Source organism: Ictalurus furcatus, chromosome 16 (assembly GCF_023375685.1).
Source record: "Ictalurus furcatus strain D&B chromosome 16, Billie_1.0, whole genome shotgun sequence".
Taxonomy (NCBI): domain Eukaryota; kingdom Metazoa; phylum Chordata; class Actinopteri; order Siluriformes; family Ictaluridae; genus Ictalurus; species Ictalurus furcatus.
This window is the reverse complement of record NC_071270.1, coordinates 18,636,082-18,658,520: the sequence shown is the minus strand read 5'-3', so window position 1 is coordinate 18,658,520 and position 22,439 is coordinate 18,636,082. Positions and strand designations below refer to the sequence as shown.

Sequence of the window (22,439 nt, the reverse complement as noted above, 5' to 3'; positions counted from 1 at the left end):
TGCGCATATTTGCGTTGCTTTAACCCCTCTCTGTACTTCTCGCACACCAACTGGTCGATTCTAAAAGGCTTGCAGCAACTATTGGCTGAATTCCTGCCCCTCAACCGTTAACCTACTCTCAGCAAACGAGCTGTTATGTACAGCTTCAAACAGTTACTTAACAATAACAGTAAATAACAGCTGTCCCGAGTTGAAACAACACCCAGGGCCATATCTAGAGTTAATTTCATGTTTTCACATTGCTCAGTGTTACATGACCATTCAAATGTGTACATGATGGAAGAAGGATCATTCATGGAATCTGATATATTATTTTATTCCATGGACATTCAAAGAAAATAGGAAAAAATTTCAAACTTGGGCACACTGAAATTTTATTTATATACTGTATATCTATGTGATGCTAATAGTGTATTTTTCAGTGTATTAAAGTCTGCATTCATACGAACACTGTTTTGAACACTATTAAGATAGCAGTCTTTTTTAAAAAAAAAAAAAAAAAAAAGTTTTCCACTTTTTGGAAAACCAGAATTTACCTTACTTTATCTTTTGTGATGTAATGTTACCCGCATCAGGGACACCATCCATCCATCTTCTATACCACTTTATCCTTTTCAGGGTGACGGGGGAACCTGGAGCCAATCCCAGGGAGCATCAGGCACAAGGCGGGGTACACCCTGGACAGGGTGCCAATCCATCACAGGGCACACAATTACACACACCCTTTCATACACTACGGACACTTTGGACATGCCAATCAACCTACCATGCATGTCTTTGGACCGGAGGAAACCCCCACAGCACAGGGAGAACATGCAAACTCCGCACACACGGAGCCACGGTGGGAATCGAACCCCCGACCCTGGAGGTGTGAGGCGAATGTATCAGGGACACCGATACCTTATTTATTCATTTATTTATTTTATTAAAACAAATCCAAACACTGAACATGGTTTTAAGTGCTAAAAAAGATCATATAGAGATCATATAGCTTTTCTCTGGACTTTATTTACATGTGGCCTTGAAGTAATCAAAAAATAATCAGATTACATTACTTTCATATTGCGATACTTGGATTACGTTACTGATCACATTTTTTATGAAGTCATTTGTAACTGTAAATGAATGTTTTTAAAGAAACCCTCCTGACTCTGTATGTGTTATATTGTGTGACAACATAATTCACCCTGGGCACAAACCCAGTAGGCCTGGTCAGTAATCCTTCTTTGAGCACAGCAGATCCATTACAATCTACCAAAAATAACTTCTATCTCTCCCCTAACTCCTAAATCAGGGATGGTGAGCACACACACAGAGACTTTCATCAAAGTCATGAAGTGACCATATGATGCAGCATTTGCTATAAAATACCGCTTGTTTTCTCAAAGCTTCTTGCAAATAGAGAACCTTGCTGAAAAACCCGGCTCAACCATAATGGACAAAAGCTGCAAAAACACAGGCTGAGCTGGTCAATCTTATAAGCAGGGGAAGAAAAGAATCCAAAGTTTTTAGTGAAAATAATTGTCCTGTGGTCATTAACCGGCCACTGATAAAGGGCTAGAGGACAACTAACATGCACTACGCATGGCACACTAACAAAAGTGTCTAATGAATTTGACAGTTGGTGTAGTGCTTAAAAACATGCAGCAGTGGTTATCCCACTTTATCCGTTCAATCATGTATCTTCTTCCTAATTCTTTCTTAAAATTAATCTCCCAATATATTCAAATCAACCATAATATATATATATATATTAAGCATGTTAAATTTGCATTTAACAGCGCAGGAGGACAATGACCTGAAGCATGTTAGCTTGTCCAATTATGTTTGGTGCCTTAAAAAGTGGTTAGAGCTCAGCAGGGGAAGGAGACCTTACATTAAAAAAAATGTGTTCATCTGACTTGGTGGTAAATAGCCTTAAAGTAAAAGCTAAAGTCAGTATTTTGAGGGATATTCATCAGGAAGAAAAAAAAAGTGAAGGATTGGCACGGGAAACCTAGTAAGGACCAAATTAAAAATAAATTAATAAACATTTTAACCTATAGATGATTCTATAGAAAAGTCCTCATCAGTGGTTCAATGGGTAGAAATGAATGATTTTACATGAACAAATGCAGACGTCCACCCATCTACTGTCCTGGCCACAGCACCATGTACATGAGAGCTGCATTAAGAGAACAGCAGGTAAAGTGAAGGCCCACATACACCTAGGTAAGGGTTGCAACGACTTACAAATAATTTTCTAGCAGACATGAAAGCAAAATGAAGTCGATTCCTCTGCCAGGATAACAGATGATTTGAAATATTATTTAGAAAAAAAAACAAGCAAATCTGCTGTTAAAATATTTCTTTTACAGCTTCGATTAAATGTAAGTTGAGTCAATAACATGGTCCATGTCCATAAATATTTATGTACCTGACTGTGTATGCACCATTCCTAGCCAGAATCTTCACATGCAAATAGCACAATTCTAGGAAGAATTCCACAGAAACTTTGGTATTCAGATTACTCCCTCAGGCAGTCTGTGCTATCATCTTGTCTAGCTCTTTGTAGGTTTTACAGTGGAAGAATAATTTGCATGACTAAGTCATGGATGATGAATAGGAGAGCTCTACACTGTGTCCATTTTCCCCTTAGTATGAGAAAAAATTTTAAAAAAACAAGTGCAAGCTACATACATACATACATACATACATACATACATACGTACGTTACTCGCAATATATTTATAGCACCAAGATTAAGTTTTTCTCTCCCAGAATTTGACCCAACTTGTCATCAACACATCGATCATTCTCATCTAGTCAGTGTGTGGACTCTGATAGTTTATCACTCTTTCTAAAGTTGCATTAGGCTTAACTTGAACCTTCTCAGCCCACTGCGGTGTTTGGAATTGTACATGCGAATATATACCACCTCCATAAATAAAAATCGGACATTGTAGCCTTTCTAACCTTATTAGCGATTCATTTAATACAATTAAGATGGAAACCATATTCTCTCTCTCTCTGATCCTCCTACTCATTCATTGCATATAACATTTGCTCAATTTTGAAGAAACCAGATTAACACACCTCCAACCCCCCCCACCCAAAAAAAGACTGACCCTTTCCTCTTTTCTCCACTCTCCGTTTGTATTGCTTATTTCGCTCTTTTTACTTTTCTCCTCTATCTTTTTAGGCCAAGTTTATAGAATACTGTCTTACATGGTTTGCCATTGTAGCCAACAAAATTATACCATATATGTATGAGGTAGAGGCATTTAAAACAGATGTGCTGCAGTCAATAACTGTAGTGCTCTACTTGGTGGTTGAACCTGATAAGATAACCACTGGGTATAACCTGAAAATGCACAACACTGCAACGGTAAACAATTTATTGGAATACGACACTGGCAAAACAACTTTTTTTCTAGATAACAAATGCCGTCGCACAAATATACTGTTCAAAATGCGACACGACCTTCAATGTACTTTTGTGGACTGAATAATCCACAGTGACTTCTACTGCAGAAAACCCAAAAGAAAAACATTAATGTCAGGAATTTTGTGTGTTTGCACTTAAATTGTGAAGCCTGCCACTCTCTACATTTTCTTAACATCTCTATTTGGGGCCCACAGGCTTCTTTTCTTTAACATAAAAAAAAAATAATAAAACCGAACACGGGAATATTGCACAAAGAAACCTAAAAGCAAATCTACTCCCAGTCTTCATCAGCTTCTGCACTGGTGCTCTGTGCAGGTGGTTGTGGTGCCTGGTTCTTCATGAAGGATCCACCCTAATTACAGAAACCCACATGTAGAAAGTCAAGGTGTAGAGAAGAACATCAGTAATAGAACAACTGAGGTTGATAATTGAAAAAGTAGCTGTTACCCTGCGACTGTCAGAGGAGGCAAACACATTCCCATGTGGGTTGAACCCGGTGGTGCCATGAGCGCTGAATGCAATTTCCTCCAGCCATGAAGGAATTTCCTGCTGGGCCTGAACAAAAGAGACAGCTGTTAAGCTCAAACAGCCTTAAGTGACAGAAAAAAGTAGGTCCTGTAGAAAAGACGGTTTTCCATGAAATCACAAACCCCTGAGAGGACTTTGACCAGAGAGCGAGCTAGAGGAGTATCAGGCGCTGGGTCAAAAAAGGACACGGCTTTTCCTGTGTTTCCACATCGGCCTGTTCTCCCGATGCGGTGCACATACTCATCAATGCTTTTTGGCAGGTCAAAGTTCACCACATGCTGGACATGCTCAATGTCTAGTCCTCTAGCAGCAACAGAAGTAGCCACTAGCACAGGACACCGGCCAGTGCGGAAGTCACTGAGAGCTTTCTCCCGCTCTCGCTGTTCCCGATCGCTGGGAACAAAGAACGACAATGCTTTTGAGGTCATTTACCCTTTCGTGGTCAAAGGTTAAATAAACGCTTAGAAGAAAAAAATTCAGTCTTTTAAACTGGGGAGAAAAACCTTACATGTCGAATGTCAGTGTAACTGGCTGAAATATTAGCAATGCAAGATTTAAAGAAAAAAAACAACAACAACACAAACACACTGCTGCTGGAAAAAAAACAAAAAACAAAACACTCCTTTAAGAACATCAAACCTCGTTAGGAGCTAGACTTTAATTGGTGTGCCTGCACAGATACGTACCCATGGATGCTAGTAGTGGGCACTTTCTCCTGACAGAGAAACGTTGCAATGAAATCTGCACTTCTTTTGGTTTCAACAAAGACCATTGTTCTCTCCGTCCCTGAGGGTATACAGCAAAACATGATTTTTTTTTTTTTACATTACAATCTGACCACAGAACATTTGCTTGCCTCAACTCTACTTTGCATTTTACAACCATAACTGCAGGCAGGTTCCCATCAAATGATTTTACACAAGAAATATTTTAGTGCTTTAAAACATATGGTTACTTGGGTGGTGAACAGTAATATAAAGAAAATAACAAATAAGACCAAGATAATCAACGCTTTCATTTTTAGCAGTTTGTGAACATCAAATATTACAAAATTTAAACATTTTAATATGCTGCATATATACACTCGGGCAGAACAGGAGAGCAGGAAATATTAGACTCTTTCCAAGTTTATTTCTTAGTTATACAACTGTTAGTTCCAGACCACTAATGTGATTGGACAAGCAGTGTACCAATGGTGCTTGTATTTAGCAGAACCGTATTGGAACTGTTTGTCACACCCCCTTTTCGTCCGTGTCTGCTGCATAAAACTCTCATTCTATCAACAGCACCACTGAAACCGTTACTACAGTAGAGTTAGCAATATCATGGCAAAGGATGCATTTGTCATGAATATAACTTCTGACTTGACAGCTGAAGATGAAAAGTATGAAGGGAAACCAACTTCACCAGACGCACCTTTAATGGGAACGTCCCACCTAGTCAATGAGCTACCAGCGAGTGTGGCATCTTTGGCTCCATTTTTGTTTGTGGAGCAAAAATAAACACATTTGTCCATATTGTGTCAGAAACGTGTTACTCGATATTAATTTATTATTTATTTAAAAATCTGTTTTATGAAAAGCAATATGGCACTCGCAATGGTGCTGTTATTTTGAAGTGATATCGCATGACCAAGTAGATCATGACCTTTGTATTGGATTGAAAGCAGCACCACATTAAAAGGGAAGTTTTGTGTAGTATTTTGTCCACTGCTTCCATTCTGCATGGTCGATTCTGGATATTAAAGCTACTGACGTGCTAATGACTAGTCAAACCTATTCATGCTACTGTACACGTAATATCCGCATTTGTTTAAAAGATTTAAGAGTGTCAAATTAAAAATACATTTTCTGGTCATGTCCCGATACAAACAATGTGAGCAATCACTGATGCACTTTGCCACAGGTCATGAGAAGGTCAAGTCTGGGTCACCTGTGGTCTTCAACAGGTCCAGCAGCTGCTCTCTCTTCGAGTACTGAGTGACTTGAATGATGTGCTGCTCCACGTCGCTGCAGGCTCCTCCCACCACTCCCACAGCTAGAAACAAATAATCCACCTTGAGGAAATCAGCTGCCAGCCTAGCACACACACAGATTACAAACAATGACTGAAAAGGATTCGCCAAAAGGATGTCCATTTTCAACAGCATGACTAACGGAAATGGCTGTAAGACAAATCACAGGTGCATGTGCCCATGCCAATGTGTTTATTTCTACTGTAACAGCAAATTTGCAGGGTCTTGGCGTATGGATGAGAAAACACATGTTGATGTGATGAAGCTTTCTGTAAGATGTTTAAAATTTTTTGGACAGTCTCCAGTGTCAGCTCTTTATAACATTCAGTATGACATTTTCTGCCATTGTACAGACTTTACATTTCCTGGTTTCACAACAAACTGTGAGAGGCTGCTGAATGTTTATAGCTTCAATAACATAAGTAATAACATTCTTTAATCAATAAAAAAAACATGTAATTGATGGCCAATTTCTGTGGTATAAGGGGGGGAGGGGGTTTAAAACAAACAAACAAAAACAAAGAAAAAACACATATTCTGGACCTTTGGGGTAGTACTAGTAACTCCACTTTGTGTTGGGCATCACGCCACCCGATCATGTTTATTTTCCTATAACAGCACCCCCCCAGTGTTTTATGCAATATTTATCCAGCATTAGTTAAACTCACCAATATCAAAATGACAACACTGATGACATTTTACTTAGGAAGCCAAAAATAATGATCACGACTACAGGAATTACAACCAAGAGACTGTTCCATAAACACAGTTTAACTAAAAGTGGGCTAAGCAGAATATGAACACGACAGACCTTTGAATATCCTCTGGATACGTGGCACTGAACATGAGGGTTTGGCGCTCTTCTTTCGGAGGCATTCCCGGAGAGTTCACCAGCTTTCGCATGTCCGGCTCAAAGCCCATGTCCAGCATTCGGTCAGCTTCATCCAGCACCAAATAAAGAACTTTACTCAGTCCAACCTGGGCAACACAAATGAAGAAAAACTGTCCTTCGCATACATCCAGTGGAGTTTCCAAAACATCTCTTAAGGACTGCAATAATTATATGAAATAATTGATAAGCATTGAATTGTTGCCCCTGAAAAATTATCGCATTATACTATCAAAAAACAAACATTATCATGCAACAGCATCTGTTCCTGGGTAAGATGTAATACCATTACAAAGCCACTGGGACCAGCAGCAATGAAGTACACAAAACTGTTTTCAGGTCCAATACCACTGAGGCAGTTTTAAAGAAGACAGACTGACAGATTTCACTCGCAGTAAATAGTTTTATGGGTTAAATAATAAAGCCAAAGCATCAAGGCCAGACTGAATGCTGAAAAATGTGGAGTTCATGTGTACATGACATATAAATGAACTCAAATAAATAGCAACATTAAATGAGCCAAACATCTGAGATGAACAAGAACTAAAAACAAAGGATGAAAGCTCTTGTTTGCTGAATGAAACACTAAACAACTGAGGTTACACATTATATTACATGGTGTGGCGATGAGGGGGAAACAGGTTGTGATGACGCACACCTGGCACTGAATTGGCTAATCAGTGAGGGAAAGAGAGATAAAGGAGCAGCTGGAGGTGCCAGAGAGAGGGGGAGAGAGAGGGATGTACGTACACTGTGTTTCTGTCTATTAATCAAGTTTGTTAATGTTCAGTCTGTTCTTGCCTCCTCCTTGCAATCTTGAAATTTAATTGTCTATGCAACTTAGTACAGTTTAGATAGAGGTACAGAGAAATCTTCATTAAAGCCACAGATTAAGTACTTTGCGCTTTTATTTAAAATAAATTCATTATCAAATATAAATGGGTTACTGTTATTGTAACAAGGAACAATCTTTAGGCTAAAGGATGTTTAATAATGTTCCTCTCCCAGTTTCATATTACTGGGGGGAAAAAAGCCAAATGATATTTGTTACAGATGTCATTTATAAGCACATTTAATCCGATTGATTGATTTGATTAATTCGCATGAATAAGCAATTGCTAAAAACATTAGTTGTTTGCAGCCAGATATTTTATGGTACCAATTCACTAGCATTCAATTACTGAAAGTACAAGTATGCATCTCATGGTAATACTATCCAAACTCTGAATTTTACCCCAAATATTTGCTTTATCTACCGAGACAATGTGCAATCGGCTCTCAAAAATACACAACATAAATTACCTTTCCACGACCAATAATGTCGAGCAATCTTCCAGGGGTCCCACACAACACGTTACAACCTTTTAACACTTCTCGGATTGTAAATCCAGTGCTCGTGCCTCCATAAACGACGACAGGACGAACACAAGTGCTACAAGAAATTTCCAAAATGTGTCAGTCTTTTGTGGTAAATTTACATCATAATTCACTGAATTACACCAGATCATTTTAATCCTATCCACCTTTTTTCCTGAACGTGGAAGTTTCGCCTGGCTCATACCAGAAGCCTGTTTTACATTTCCGGTCTCCAGTGTTTCTAGTGAAATTAGCATATGCTCCGAGCTGATAATGTGACGTTACATCCTGTGAAAATGGCTAAAAAAAAAATGCATATGGCTCCAAAGTGCAGACACATTACAGTGTCACGATGACCATCTTTTGACAGTACCTTACCTGTCAAAGTTTAACGACGGGGTAGATGATAACGCCATGACCCGAGGTTAACTACATATTCTTACTAACAACCAAAAAGTTGAATTAATTCAGTTGCTCTCTTTAGCCAGTTTACATAAAGGACCCTACAGAGACTGGAAAAGTAAAACAGTACAACAAAAGTTAAAATCCATCATGACAGCACTCATTGGTTTCTCAGGAAAAAGGTGGATAAAGCTCCTGAAGCGAGGTAATAATGAACTCGCAAAACTGACATCTGAGTGTTTCATATGCAGCACATCACTAAGAGAGAATCAAAAATAATTATCTAAATGTCTAAAAGAGGTTTGTACCCATAAGCAAACTTGCGAGCCTCTAGGTAAATCTGATTAATGAGTTCCCTGGTGGGAGCCACGATGATTACTTCAGGCTCCTGAACCTCACTGAACTTGCTGGCTGCTGCACCGTCGTTCATGAGACGCTGAAGAATAGGCAGCAGGAAGGCGGCCTGAGGATGGCAATAAATAAATAAATAAATAAATAAATAAATAAATAAATAAATAAAAATGGAACGGAAAGACAACAATATAAATGGCGAACCCACACAGATTTATCCGGTTTTAACCACTTAGGGAGATGACTTCCACCAAGATCATTTACAGTGGGCAATCAACACAACCCCAGTAAATCAGAGTAACTAAGACGACATTTACATCACAACAAAAAAACAAAACTAATTTTTTTTCCTTCTAAATACTGTAGAAAAATATTGCTCCATAACTTTTACTTAACGTCTACAAAAACCAAATTAAATGACACTAAAAATGACAGATTGTGCCATTTTAAAGCTGTAATCAGCTGCCTCTAATCAGAGACTGTAATTGTTATATTGATGATACTTGCAATCTTAAGTGTATTGCAACAACTGGTATACAGAGTATCACTACGTCTGCATCTAGGAAATGAGCCATAAATGAGTAATAATGGCAGTACTTATGAGCTCTGCATTACCTAATCAGCGCAGCAAGTGTGTTTAACATTTTATATGGCTACCAAGACAAAGCATGTTGTAAATAGTCTAAATAAAATGTAAAATAAATAAATAAAACAAAATGATAATCAGATAAGCCATCATGCATGCTGCGAATAAATTAACCACATGCCATGCATGAGTGTGAGCGCTCACCGTTTTGCCAGATCCAGTTTGGGCACAAGCCATGAGATCCCTTCCGGCAGATATGATGGGAATGCCATGCTTCTGAACGGGAGTAGGTTTCACGTATCCTGACTTGGCAACATTTCTGTTAAGAGTCTCACAAAGTTGTGCTTCTTCAAAGGTCTAGTGGGGTCAAAAACAAAAAGCCACTACAAAATACCAAAAGAGATCAAACCAATTTATAGAGGAAATAAAAAAAACATCACAATGAGGTAGAGGGAAAAGAAAGGAAGATCCCTACTCACCATGATTGCTTTGGGCGGGTCGCTTCCACTTACATCCACAAGTATGTCATCATACTTGTCAAAGTTGATGCCTGTTGCATACTGGGAAAAAATGGAGTCCTCTTCTTCTGGTGGTGGAGGGGGTACATAGTTGACCTTGGGCCCTACAGGATAGATCGTGTTTTTCAGATTTTCAAGTGATGAACACTTAAGAGTGTCAGAGATAATAATGGGGTGAGGAACTACAAACCTGCAGTCTCACCATCTCCTTTTTCCTCGTCACCCTTCTGTGAGCCTAATGAATGATCAGTAAATGAAAAGTAAATCTCAAATGGACAAGTGCCCCTTCTAATTATAGTCACAGTTACAGTATGAACTTACCCTTAGAAAACACCTCCTCATCCCTTCCTCTATATCCTAAAAACAGTTAAACAAATGGAAATGTAAAGATATTCCTAACACTAAAGCCATATTTGGACTGGATTAGATGAATAAATTTTAACATTTCTCCTCAGTGATTATAAATATATATATATATATATATATATATATATATATATATATATATATATATATATATATATATATACACTTTTTTTTTTTTAAACCCCTCTCAACCAGCAGCTAAATAAAATTTCCACAGGAGCAGCGAGTTTCTAGTGGGTTGTTTATTTCTACAAACTCAGATGTTTGCATCATGAAGGCATTTTCCAACCTTCCAAGAGGACCAAATCTTAACTGTGGTCATATATTGGATTTTATAAAAATGCTAAGGGGAAACTTAATAGAAGATGGTAACCCTGTCTGCAGAGCTTGCCAGAAGAAAGTTGCTGCGAGAGGAGGCAACATGTCCAATCTGCTAAGTCATCTGCGTGACAACCATCCATCACTTTATAGTGAATGCCAGGTAAGTTAACTTTTAGCTCAATGCATGAGTTGGGGAAAAGTAAATAGACATAAAATATTGACTTGGCTTGAAATAAGTTCTTCTCACTTGTAATACACGCAAGCTTCTGCAAAGAAAAAGTTCCTAATAAGTACATGGCTTTGAGCCAAGACAAACAAGTTAAACAAGACAGTAACGAATAAGTGTGACATTTAAGGGATAGCGTGCATTCATACCACTAATACACAGCTTTTCAAATAATTACAGGGACACGGGATAGTGATTTCAGATGAATGTTTAAAAATTTTTTACCTGTTCTTTATTACTTTTAAATCCATTTCAGTCTACAAAACCATCGTGCAATACAAATTTTGAAGTCCTCCAATTTTATTTTCAATACAATCGATAAATCGAATAGAAACAACTTTAATGATAATGTTATGTTTATGCTGCTAATTTTATTTGTTGAATTTCAAATATAAAACCTGTTTAAATGATTTCAGTGTGTGTATCAGTACTTCCAGTACATTTACAGCACATTTTAACAATACCGTGGCAATACTGAACTAACCGTGTTAGTTTTGGTCACGATAATCGTGCCAGGAAATGATCGATAGGAATATCTCGATCATGAACACATGCATCCGGACAGGACTGAAATTATTACGTTTGGAGAAATAGTTGCTAATTTGCTCAGGAGGACGAAAGGGAAAAGGGGGAAAAAAACAAAAAACCCCAATGACATGGCAGATTTGGATGGTAAATTCACAGAGGAAAATTCCCCTAGGACCCCATGAAAATTTAACTCCGTTTGGATAGGGCTTAAGTCACAGTTTTTTAAAAACCTGCTTCATGCACACATTTTCAAGCCAATTTGAGGTAATATACGATGAACATAAATTATGCAAGATGGGGTCACCTCCACCTCCGCCCAAGTGTCTTCTGCCTTCTCCATCACTACCTAAGAATGAAATCAGAAATAAATGATAAAGATCAGCGTGAGTTTAATCAAGCACGTCTGAACTGGTAAACCAGCAAACTGGACTGTTATGTGCTTACCTGCTCTAAACCCTATTTGTTCTTACCTTGTTGGAAAGCTCCACGACCTCCTCTTCCCCCACGCCCACCTCTGCCACTTTTGAAACCTGCGATAAAAAAGTTAATGAGCACATTTTCAGAAATAATCGTTGTTCTTATACAGTGACAAAACCATGGTGCCACTTACCGTCATGACTGCCATTTTCATCACCTTCTGACAGAGAAAAATAGATTGAAAATGAATATGCACACTTTAGTTTAAACCAGGTCAACAAATAAGTAAACGGTGTAAAGTTACCAGAGTTGAAGGAATTTCTAAACCCTCCTCTTCCTCCTCGTCCTGCTATCACAATATTACAGATCAGTACAGAGCTATGAGGAGTCATAACCATACTTGACCCTCGACTACTTGCCTCTGCCTCCTGTCCCCCTGAATCCGTCTCGCCCACCGTTCCAGGAGCTGGCCCGATCAACTACAGGCAAAGGCAAGAGCACAGATGTCTGTCGCAGTAGTGTGCTGTTTGTAGAGTAAAAAAATTAAATGGAAGCCTACCAACCTTCCGCGTTTCCATGGTTATCATATCCTGCATAGAAATGCAAACAGTTTAAAACACCAATTTTTTTTTTTTTAACAAAGAAACCCAAACAAGCAATTGAAGGTGGGGGTGAGATTGCACCTGAATTGAAGCTCCTGAAGCCTCCACCTCCTCCCCTAGAGCCTTGACCTGATGTTGGAAACATTTTGAATAACTTGTCTAACACTTAAGATTCATAATTAGCAGGCTATATAACATAGAACAAGAGGCTCACCCCTGTTTCCCCCTTGAGTCCCAAAACCACCGCTGTCACTTTTCCAAGAACTTTCCTCATCTATGAACCCACATTAACTGCTAGTCAGTACATTACTCATTAGATCATATAGAAACACTATATGGCCAAAAGCTTGTAGACACCTGGACATCACACTGATATGTGGGTCTTCCCCAAACTGTTGCCACAAAACAGGAGGCACACAATAATACAGAATGCCTTTGTATGCCGTAACATTAAGACTTCCCTCCACTGGAATTAAAGGGCATAGACATGTTTTAGCATGACAAAACTCCTATACACAAAGCACAGTCCATAAAAACAGTTTGACAAGGCTGGCATGGAAGAATTCCAATAAACCTCAAAACTGAACACCTCTGGATGAATTGGAACACCGACTGTACCCCAGGCCTCCGCACCCCATATCAGTAGCTGACCTCACTAATGCGCTTGTGGGTGAATCTAGTGGAAAGGCTTCCCAGGAGAGTGTTGGTCATTATAACAACAAAGGGAAGAACCAACTCTGTGTTAATGCCCATGGTTTTGGAATGGCCACATTTGCGTGTGATGGTCACATGTCCACATACTTTTAGACATATGGTGTATTTAAGTATCAACTTCTAGGATTATACGGCCAAATATAAAGACATATGGCAATATAAATATTCGACTATACATAACGTACATCATTTCTCATACTATTCATTACTGCCTACCGTTAGTCATGCTTTTGAAGCTGTTTTGTTGGCTGCCACTATTCCATGAGTTCGCAGCATTCCCTGATAAATTCACAGTGCACAAATATCAAAACGGCAAACGATACAACCATACCTACATACAGTATATACATGTATACAATAACTAAGTGGCCTTGATCGATATGGGCAATTTCATGCAAGCATCAACCTACCCGTGGAAAAACAGTTGTAAGCCCACTTAGGTTCATATTTAATTGCTCTGATTACATTTCAGAGGAAACTGCATCAAATCCCACACAGAACAGCAAGGTTTCACCCAACCAATTTCTCTATTAACTTCTTATCATCATCAGTTAAAAGCGAACATAGGAGAGAACTTTTAATTCAGTTGGCACAAACAGTTAACCTGACAGCATCTTAACCTTAACAGCCCTTCACAGGCTACAATGCAGGATTTTAATCAGGAAACTATATGAAAATACAATTTCTTTTCCAAGCTATACTATTTAAATGATTTCAATTGCCATTAGTGGCATAAAGTGTTTATACTGAAAATGTACCTCCATCCCAAAACACCTACCCATGTGATGTCCCATCCACAATACAGATAAACTGCTATATCATTAACATATACATAAATATACAGGTTATTATTATTATTATTAGTACACAATCTGTTAGAAAGATCACATGGCCATATAAAGCCACATGAAGCTGGAACTGTCCATATCAAATTCGCATAACTGCTACATTTCTACTTAGCTTTGTAGTCAGTGATATTTGAAAAACAGTGAAATGTTTTACCAAAAGTCACGTTGCTCACGACAGGGCTCTGTGGAGAAGGCAAACATACTTTAAAACAATACCAATCAACATCCTGTATATTACATCATACAGAGTCATCTAAAAAAAAACTGAATAATCATGGAAAAGGACATGTTTTTCCCCAGTAATTTAATTCAAAAAGGGGAACTTTCATATATTCTAGATTCATTACACAAAGTGAAATATTTCAAGCCTTTTTTTGTGTTAATCTTTTGATTACGGCTTACAGCTCAAGGAAATCAAATATCCAGCATCTCAAAATATTAGAATAAAGAATATTTCTAATACAGAAACGTTGACCCTCTGAAAAGGATGTTAATTTACTTGGTCAGGGCTGCTTTTGCACGAATTACTGCATCGGAGCATCCCTAAACGAATTACAATAAATAGTTATTAGAGTGAGATTGAGTGTGTGAATTACCTGCGTCTCTACTAATTATGAAGCCGTGCGTTTAACTACTGTATGCAACTGTACGTTACTACAGTTTATATTTATTGTTATGGTTTATAGTTGTTTATAAACTGTTTAATCGCCGTTCTTAATTATTGCACAGAGTGGAACTACCTGTAGTATATACAATTTTAACGCACACATTCCAGCCAATCAGAACCGAGTATTCAGACAGACCATGGTATAACGCTACATAAATGCAATCAGGATTTTGGATGAGTGCACAGTAGCCTGTCAGGGCACTAACCCCCACATAAATATACTTCAACACAGAAGCATAAACAAGCCTTAAAGCATCATGAAACACTAAACTACATTTTCTGAGATTTTAACAGAGGTGTTCGTATCGCACATCATAAAAGACAATCTTAGCATACGTTAATTTTAATTGTAGGAGAAAGCTGGTTAATTTTGAGCTTTTGTCTGCTATTTTTGTCTTCCGGGTTTAAAATCTCAGCCTGTCACATGTCACAGCCAGTGACATGGCAATGTACTATAGTACTTCGATGACGTGTCGGGGTCTCAATTATTCATGAGCCTGTGTGTTCTTATCCTATGAGAAGATGCTATCTTTTAATTATTAGTAGATGAGAGAGGCGTTCAAGTGGGTCACAGGTCTTTGTTTCACTGGTGTAAGAGTTGGAGTGCGTTTTCTCGGGAGAGCTATGAGATTTGGAGAAAAGTGGACTTCGGTCTTGCTCATGAAAGCAGTTTGCGTCTACACAATGATGCGGTACTCAGTCCCGAGGACTTTTCCATCCCTTCAAATAAGGTATGTGTCTGATTTTTAACCATGACAATTTTACCTGCCTTTTGAATTAATTAAACCGCTTAAAGCTCCGCGGGCCATCGCAGGCAAAACTTTGCAACGAGAGTCCGTGTTGAAGGGAAGAGCCTTCCCCCTTTTATTCATGAAAAGCTCAAGCCTATTAGCTAGCTACCATTCCAACACTTCTCCCATCCGCACTGCCTCTGGTTTTATTTGATGTTTTCCTCCATAGTCACGACAGGGGCAAGTGGTTCAAATCTATTGTGTCTCCATTTACCCCTGGGGATACAGGAGGAGAGAAGTCCTCTGGATCATCTGCAAACTGTCACCATCCATCTTTTTTTTTTTTTTTTTTTTTTAGTGTTCTAAAGGCTTGCCCCCCCCCCATTCTTCACACAGCCACCCACGCCTATTTAAGCTGCATTTTTCCAAAACATCGAGAGGTAGATTTGAGCTGAAAGAGGGAGGTTTCATGACCCTTTAAATAACATTGTGCAACACTTCTTATTCAACATTTAAACTCATAGTAAGCAAAAAGATTAAAGACATTACAGTCTAAATTAGTTATAACACGCACCCTTACACCAGCATTGTGCTAGGAACATGCTGAATCCTGCCTTACAGCCTGCTTGTGCACAAATACAACCATCCAATTATCAGCAATGGCTTCTGTTTGAAAATAATTTCACCGTTTATGGTTCAGTCACATTTGTTTACTTTATACATTATTAATCCACAGATTGTGATGGGAAATAAAACCTGATGACTATAATACCCTCATAGGGGTGTTTGGGACATCTTGCTGGAATGACTGCATTATTAATCTACAGACAGGTGACAAAACCCGACGGCAAAACCTGTTATCCTTGGGGTGGGGTGGGGGGGGGGGGGGCTGCAGATGTCACATAAGAGTCACATGAAGCAAACATCCAGGTTCCCATAAAATACAACCTACTAGAAACCTCACTCCTCCTGTGGTAATTTTACTATAATATAATCTTAATATAATATAAAATATAATCATTTTATTGCTGACATAATGTGAGTTATCACGTGTTTTTTTTTTTTTGTTTTTTTTTAAATTACATCCCTGTTAAACTAACCCAATCCGAATAGGAGTTAACTCACAACCAAAGAGTTCTATGTGCAATTTATCTGCAAACCAGCCCCAAAGTCATACAATCAGTACATTTACATGGACAACAAAAAGGAACTACCATGTAAACAGCGATTATTGACTACCTTAACCCAACTAAAATCATATTCGAAGTAAACACAAATGGTCGCATTATGGACGTGCCCTGCAGACATGTAAACACCTTAACACACCTCAGACGCAGTGTCATGCCCACTATAAAGACTGTTACCATCTGGCCTGACTATGTATTCTCCAAACTACAGGACTGCTTCAGACAGACAGACTGGGATTTAATTGAACACCAGGAGCTAGAAACATTAACAGGAACGGTACTGGACTATATCAAGTTCTGTATCGGAAATGTGACTGTGGACAAAAACATTCGGGTTTTCCCAAACCAGAAGCCTTGGATGACCAACCAGGTCCGCACACTCCTCAGAGCCCGTGATGCTGCCTTCAGGTCTGGTAATAGAGCTCTGTATAGAGCCGCTCGTGCCAACCTGAAAGGTGGTATTAAGGAAGCTAAGGCGGACCATAAGAGGAGCATAGAGTCCCACCAGTCCAGTAAAAATAAACGGGAGGTGTGGCAGGGCATACAAGACATCACAAACTACAGAGACCGCGATGCGACAACAGGAGACCTGAGTGCGATGCTGGCAGAAGAGCTAAACTGCTTCTTTGCTCGCTTTGAAACATCACAACAGCAGCACTCATCTGCTCTAGCCTTGCCTCCACCCTCATCTGGCTCCTTCACCATTCCAGCCCTGCCTCCATCCCCTCCTGGTTTCTGCTCCACTCTATTTACTGTGAGGGAACACGATGTTAGACGGATGTTTCTGGCAGTGAACCCCAGGAAGGCTACTGGCCCAGACAGAGTACCTGGTAAGGTGCTCAGATCATGTGCCCACCAGCTTGCCCACATCTTTACCAGAATCTTCAATCTCTCCCTGGCCCAAGCAGTCATCCCATCCTGCCTAAAATCAGCCACAATCATTCCAGTGCCAAAGAAGTCTCCCACCACTAGCCTAAATGATTATCGTCCTGTGGCCCTCATTCCAGTTATTATGAAGTGCTTTGAGAGATTGGTTCTTCAGCACATAAAGGACTACCTCCCCCCAGACTTCGATCCCTATCAGTTTGTATATCGTGCAAACAGATCCACAGAGGATGCTATCGCCGTAGCTCTCCACTCCGTGTTGAGACATCTAGAGCAGCAAGAGAGCTACGTCCGGATGCTTTTTGTGGATTACAGTTCGGCTTTTAATACAATCGTTCCGGATATTCTCATCATCAAATTGGTCACTCTTGCCCCCCACCCCCCCACGTGCCTGGATTAAGGACTTTCTCATTAACCGGTCTCAGACAGTGAGACTCGGACCCCACCTCTCCTCCACTCGCACGCTGAGCACCGGTTCTCCACAGGGCTGTGTGCTGAGCCCCCTCCTGTACTGTCTCTACACCTACGACTGTACTCCGGTCCACAATAACAACCTTATCGTCAAGTTTGCTGATGACACCACAGTGGTCGGACTCATCTCAAAGGGAGATGAGGGAGCCTACAGAAAGGAGGTCCTGAACTTGGCAGACTGGTGTTCAGAGAACAATCTGGCTCTAAACACTAAGAAAACCAAGGAGATCATTGTAGACTTCAGGAAGCACAACAATGAGCTAGCCCCCCTTTTCATCAATGGTGAGTGTGTGGAGAGGGTCCACACCTTCCGGTTTCTTGGCGTCCTTATCTCCGCTGACATCCCTTGGACAGACATCATCAGAGTGGTTATTAAGAAGGCTCAAAAGCAGCTACACTTCCTGAGGGTTCTCAGGAAGTACAATCTGGACCCCAATCTGCTGCTGACCTTCTACCGCTCGTCCGTCGAGAGCCTGCTGACATACTGTATTACGGTATGGTACGGCAGCTGCACCGTGGCAGACAGGGAGAGGCTTCAGAGAGTAATAAGAGCAGCACAGAAGATCATTGGCTGCCCTCTCCCCTCCCTGATGGATATTTACACCTCCCGTTGCCTCAGCAGAGGAAAAACTATCATTAAGGACAGCTCTCACCCTGGCTCTGATCTGTTTAATCTGTTGCCCTCAGGGAGACATTACAGGTGCATCAGAACAAGGACTAATAGATTCAAGAATAGTTTTTTCTCCAAAAGATATAACCATTTTAAATACACACGTACTGATTTCACAGTACAGGTATATAGTGTCTATAGTATTTATATAGCGTATATAGTATTTATTTTATGTACATGTTGGCACGGAAAAAAAGGAGTGGCTCTTAATTTCATTGTACATGTGTATAGTGACAATAAAGGCATTCATTCATTCATGCTATTAACGTCATGTGGGAGTTTTCACCGCATTTTGCAAGAGAATACGTACACACGGCAGTGCTCAACCGTTGAACGGCAAATAAGAGAGCACGGCTGCGTCCGAAACCGTGTACTTACCAAATATATAGTAGGAGTAATACATGTATTTCAGCTGCTATATAGTAGGTGTAATACATGTATTTCTATATAGTAGGTAAGTACGTAGTTTCGGACACAGCCCATGGCTTCAAGCAGTCGTCTATTTGCACGTATAGCATGACAAATAATTAACTGCACTTGAAGCTTTCGTAAAATTCCAAATTAAAACACCCAAAACTGTATACGGTACCATAACGAAGACAAACTGCATGTCGATTCTGGGGAAGTAATGAGGTGTGCCGATAATCGATCTATGTTCTATAACATAAAACGGGAACATGAAAAGAATATCCTAAAAGCAACTCATGTACACACCTTAATCAGAATATTGTCTTATTCAGAATAAGGTCATTAATTAGATTACTGCTGTCCATGTAAACGTAGTCAGTGTAAAACTGATATTCTAACAATTTGCCCCTTCTTATTGAACTCTCCTACCGTAATGCACATTTATATGTCCTTGTAAAACAATACCACTAGTATTTTTGTGCTATTATGTCTACTTTATTACTCGGCGTATCAGATGACACTTCCAGCATTAAAACTACAGGTTAGTCTATTTGGTTAGTCTAGTCAAAAGAAAATGACACTATTTGTCAGATAACTGGCTTTAGGCCTCAAACAACAAACCATTTAACCAAGAGAACAGAAGATGCAGTTCTGTGGTGACCCAAACACCTCACACCTTCTCTTCACATCAAACCCATTACCTGATTATCTTCCCAGTTCTCCATAGTCGAAGACAACTGCTGTGAGCTAAAATGAAAACATAAGAAAAAATTAATTATTCAATTCATCTTCGCGTTTTGTACAAGGTTTATTATCCTAACGGAAATAGCGACGCGCCAAAACCCATATTGGGCGTCGAATAAATATTAAAATATTACACAAAAACTCGACACTTTTACAATAAGTCTAATTAAAAGCCTTATTTTGTTTTTATATACACCTCCCCAAACATTTCACTACTCCATTTTTGGGAAACTGCTAAATAATTTATTAATTAGCGGACTACTTTCTAAGGCCTGCCTTCAGCTAGCTAGCTAGCTAGCCGCTTTAGCCTACTAGCTCCAAGTTAGCTTAAGAGACTAGCACAAGGACGAACTCAACTGATGAATACAGCACGAATCGATTTTAAACGTCTGAGAAACATACACTCTTTTTGAATAACTCCAAGCTAACATTTAAAACATTTATTTTAATATAAAACACAATAAATTAAAATCAAACAAAGCGCGTGCTCGCTATCTGTGTCTAGAGGGCGTTTCCCCCCAACCAGGCCTCGTCTGTAATTCAGCGTTAACAAACCTAAACGCTTATTTAACATAAAGAACAGTTTAACCATCTTTTTCCTATCGTGTGGATCATTTACTTTATTACTATTTACAGTAATCTGCATTAACAACCAGAAAATAAGAAGAAAACCGAGCCAGCAGTAATGAACACATTAGGGATTAATGATGTAGCTCACACTTCAAATAAATGACTTCACCGACATTAATGCGGTGTTGTTTTGAGTATATTCAAGATATCACTCACAGTTATGCGTTTAGGTAAACAAAACAAAACAAAAACCTATTTTGCCTGCAAACTTTGAGATTAGTCTTAGATTGTGACCTTAACCTGAAGAGCGGATCGATGGAGAGGAGAGAGAGAGATCTGTACTGAAGGGAGAGGGGGTGGGAGGGAAAACACGAGGCTTGGTGCTGCCTTCATGAGCTATCACAATTACCGTAAATTACAGTTTCGAAGTTAACGTTGAACATTAAGATAGATAGATAGATAGATAGAGTTGGGGGGAAAAGAGTCTAATGGAAATCTCTTGGGGAGGGGATGGAGCTGATCTCTATAAAAATGTTTTAAAAAACAACAGTTTATAAATGAAGCACTTAGATCAGGGGTGTCCAATCCTGCTCCTGGAGGGCCACTGTCTTGCACAGTTTAGCTCCTAACCCCAATTAAATCTGTAACGGCTGATCAAGGTCTTGCTAGGCATACTAGAAACTTCCAAGCAGGTGTAGAGACAAGTTGAAGCTCAACTCTCCAGGGCAGTGACCCTCCAGGACTCAGTGTGGACACCCCTGCCTTAGGTACTGTACAAGTATGCACATAGCTATGGCTATGGGGGGCATGGTAGTTTAGTGGTTAGACTTGCACATCCAGGGTTGGGGGTTTGAATTCCTGCCTCCGCTTTGTGTGCATGGAGCTTGTATGTTCTCTCTGTGCCTCAAGGGTTTCCTCCAGGTACTCCAGTTTCCTCCCTCAGAAGGTGATTTGAAGGTATATGTTAGTCTCTGAAAAGCTGCTTATGGTATGGTTAAAAATGGAAAGCTGGGTTTACTTTTTTATCATAGCTGAGAGGAGAATGATTTTTAGTGATCAATGATCATTGTTTAAAAAATAATTACATTTTAATTTTTGCAGTCACTAATTAGGCCAGGACAGTTTTACATTTCATACCTTTGGTTGCATTATTATACATTTGTATATTAGAATGAAACTCTATGATGATATCTGACCCAGGTGATATCTGACATACACTATATGGATAAAAGTTTGTGGACATCTGAACATCCCATTCCAGATTTAGTCCTATAAGAAAAAATTGGTCTATAAGGAAATAGCACAAGTATTGAAAATGCCCATTTCCACCATCAGGGCAATAATTAAGAAGTTCCAGTCAACTGGAAATGTTATGAATCAACCTGGAATTGGACGTGTGTCTATATTGTCTCAACACACTGTGAAGAGGATGGTTCGAGTGGCCAAAAAATTTCCAAGGATCACAGCTGGAGATTTGTAGAAGTTAGTTACGTCTTGGGGTCAGAAAGTCTCCAAAACTACAATCCGAAGTCACCTACATCACCACAAGTTGTTTGGAAGGGTTAAAAAAAAGCCTCTACTCTCATCCACAAACAAACTCAAGTGTCTTCAGTTTGCCAGACACTACTGGAACTTCAAATGGGATCGGGTTCTATGGTCAGATGAAACCAAAATATAGCTTTTTGGCAATAAAGACCAGAGCTGGTTTTGGCACACACAGAGAGGTGGCCATATGGAAAAGTTCCTCATGCCCACGGTTAAATATGGTGGTGGCTCTTTAATGTTTTGGGGCTGTTTTTCTACCAGAGGACCTGGACATTTTGTTACAATACATGGCATCATGGACTCTATCAAATATCAACAGATGTAAAGTGAAAACCTGACTGCCTCTTCCAGAAAGCTTAAAATGGGCCGTGGTTGGATCTTCCAGCAGGACAATGATCCAAAACATACATCAATATCAACACAAAAATGATTTACTTACCACAAAATCAAGGTCCTGCCATGGCCATC

The 22,439-nt window shown here is 39.4% G+C and overlaps 1 protein-coding gene across 10 annotated transcripts; it reads right to left on the bottom strand.

Moving 5' to 3' along the window:
• Positions 1-988: 988 nt before the first annotated feature.
• On the bottom strand, positions 989-21,317 carry ddx4 (DEAD (Asp-Glu-Ala-Asp) box polypeptide 4). Of its 10 annotated transcripts, none has more exons than XM_053645534.1 (24): positions 20,643-21,314; positions 19,814-19,859; positions 14,248-14,275; positions 13,462-13,524; positions 12,746-12,805; positions 12,613-12,660; positions 12,493-12,519; positions 12,349-12,408; positions 12,234-12,275; positions 12,123-12,149; positions 11,983-12,042; positions 11,817-11,858; positions 10,393-10,428; positions 10,262-10,306; positions 10,033-10,175; positions 9,758-9,910; positions 8,925-9,079; positions 8,161-8,290; positions 6,781-6,947; positions 5,888-6,033; positions 4,642-4,741; positions 4,078-4,348; positions 3,875-3,982; positions 989-3,779 (listed from the first exon to the last, which is right to left on the bottom strand). In XM_053645534.1, the coding sequence occupies exons 2-24, from the start codon at positions 19,835-19,837 to the stop codon at positions 3,699-3,701; spliced, it is 2,016 nt and encodes a 671-aa protein (XP_053501509.1). In that variant the 5' UTR covers positions 19,838-19,859; positions 20,643-21,314; the 3' UTR covers positions 989-3,698. The 10 variants fall into 10 exon arrangements, with proteins under 10 accessions (XP_053501509.1, XP_053501512.1, XP_053501511.1 ...); XM_053645537.1 differs by having other exon boundaries at positions 12,123-12,146; XM_053645536.1 differs by having other exon boundaries at positions 20,721-21,314.
• Positions 21,318-22,439: the final 1,122 nt, after the last annotated feature.

Coding starts and splice junctions, on each gene's coding strand:
- ddx4 (XM_053645534.1), bottom strand. CDS start 19,837: ATGGAGAACTGGGAAGATAATCAG. Junction 12,409..12,492: donor TAACCATGGAAACGCGGAAG/GTTGGTAGGCTT, acceptor CTTTGCCTGTAG/TTGATCGGGCCAGCTCCTGG. Junction 10,429..11,816: donor ACACTTGGGCGGAGGTGGAG/GTGACCCCATCT, acceptor AACTGTTTTTAG/GATATAGAGGAAGGGATGAG.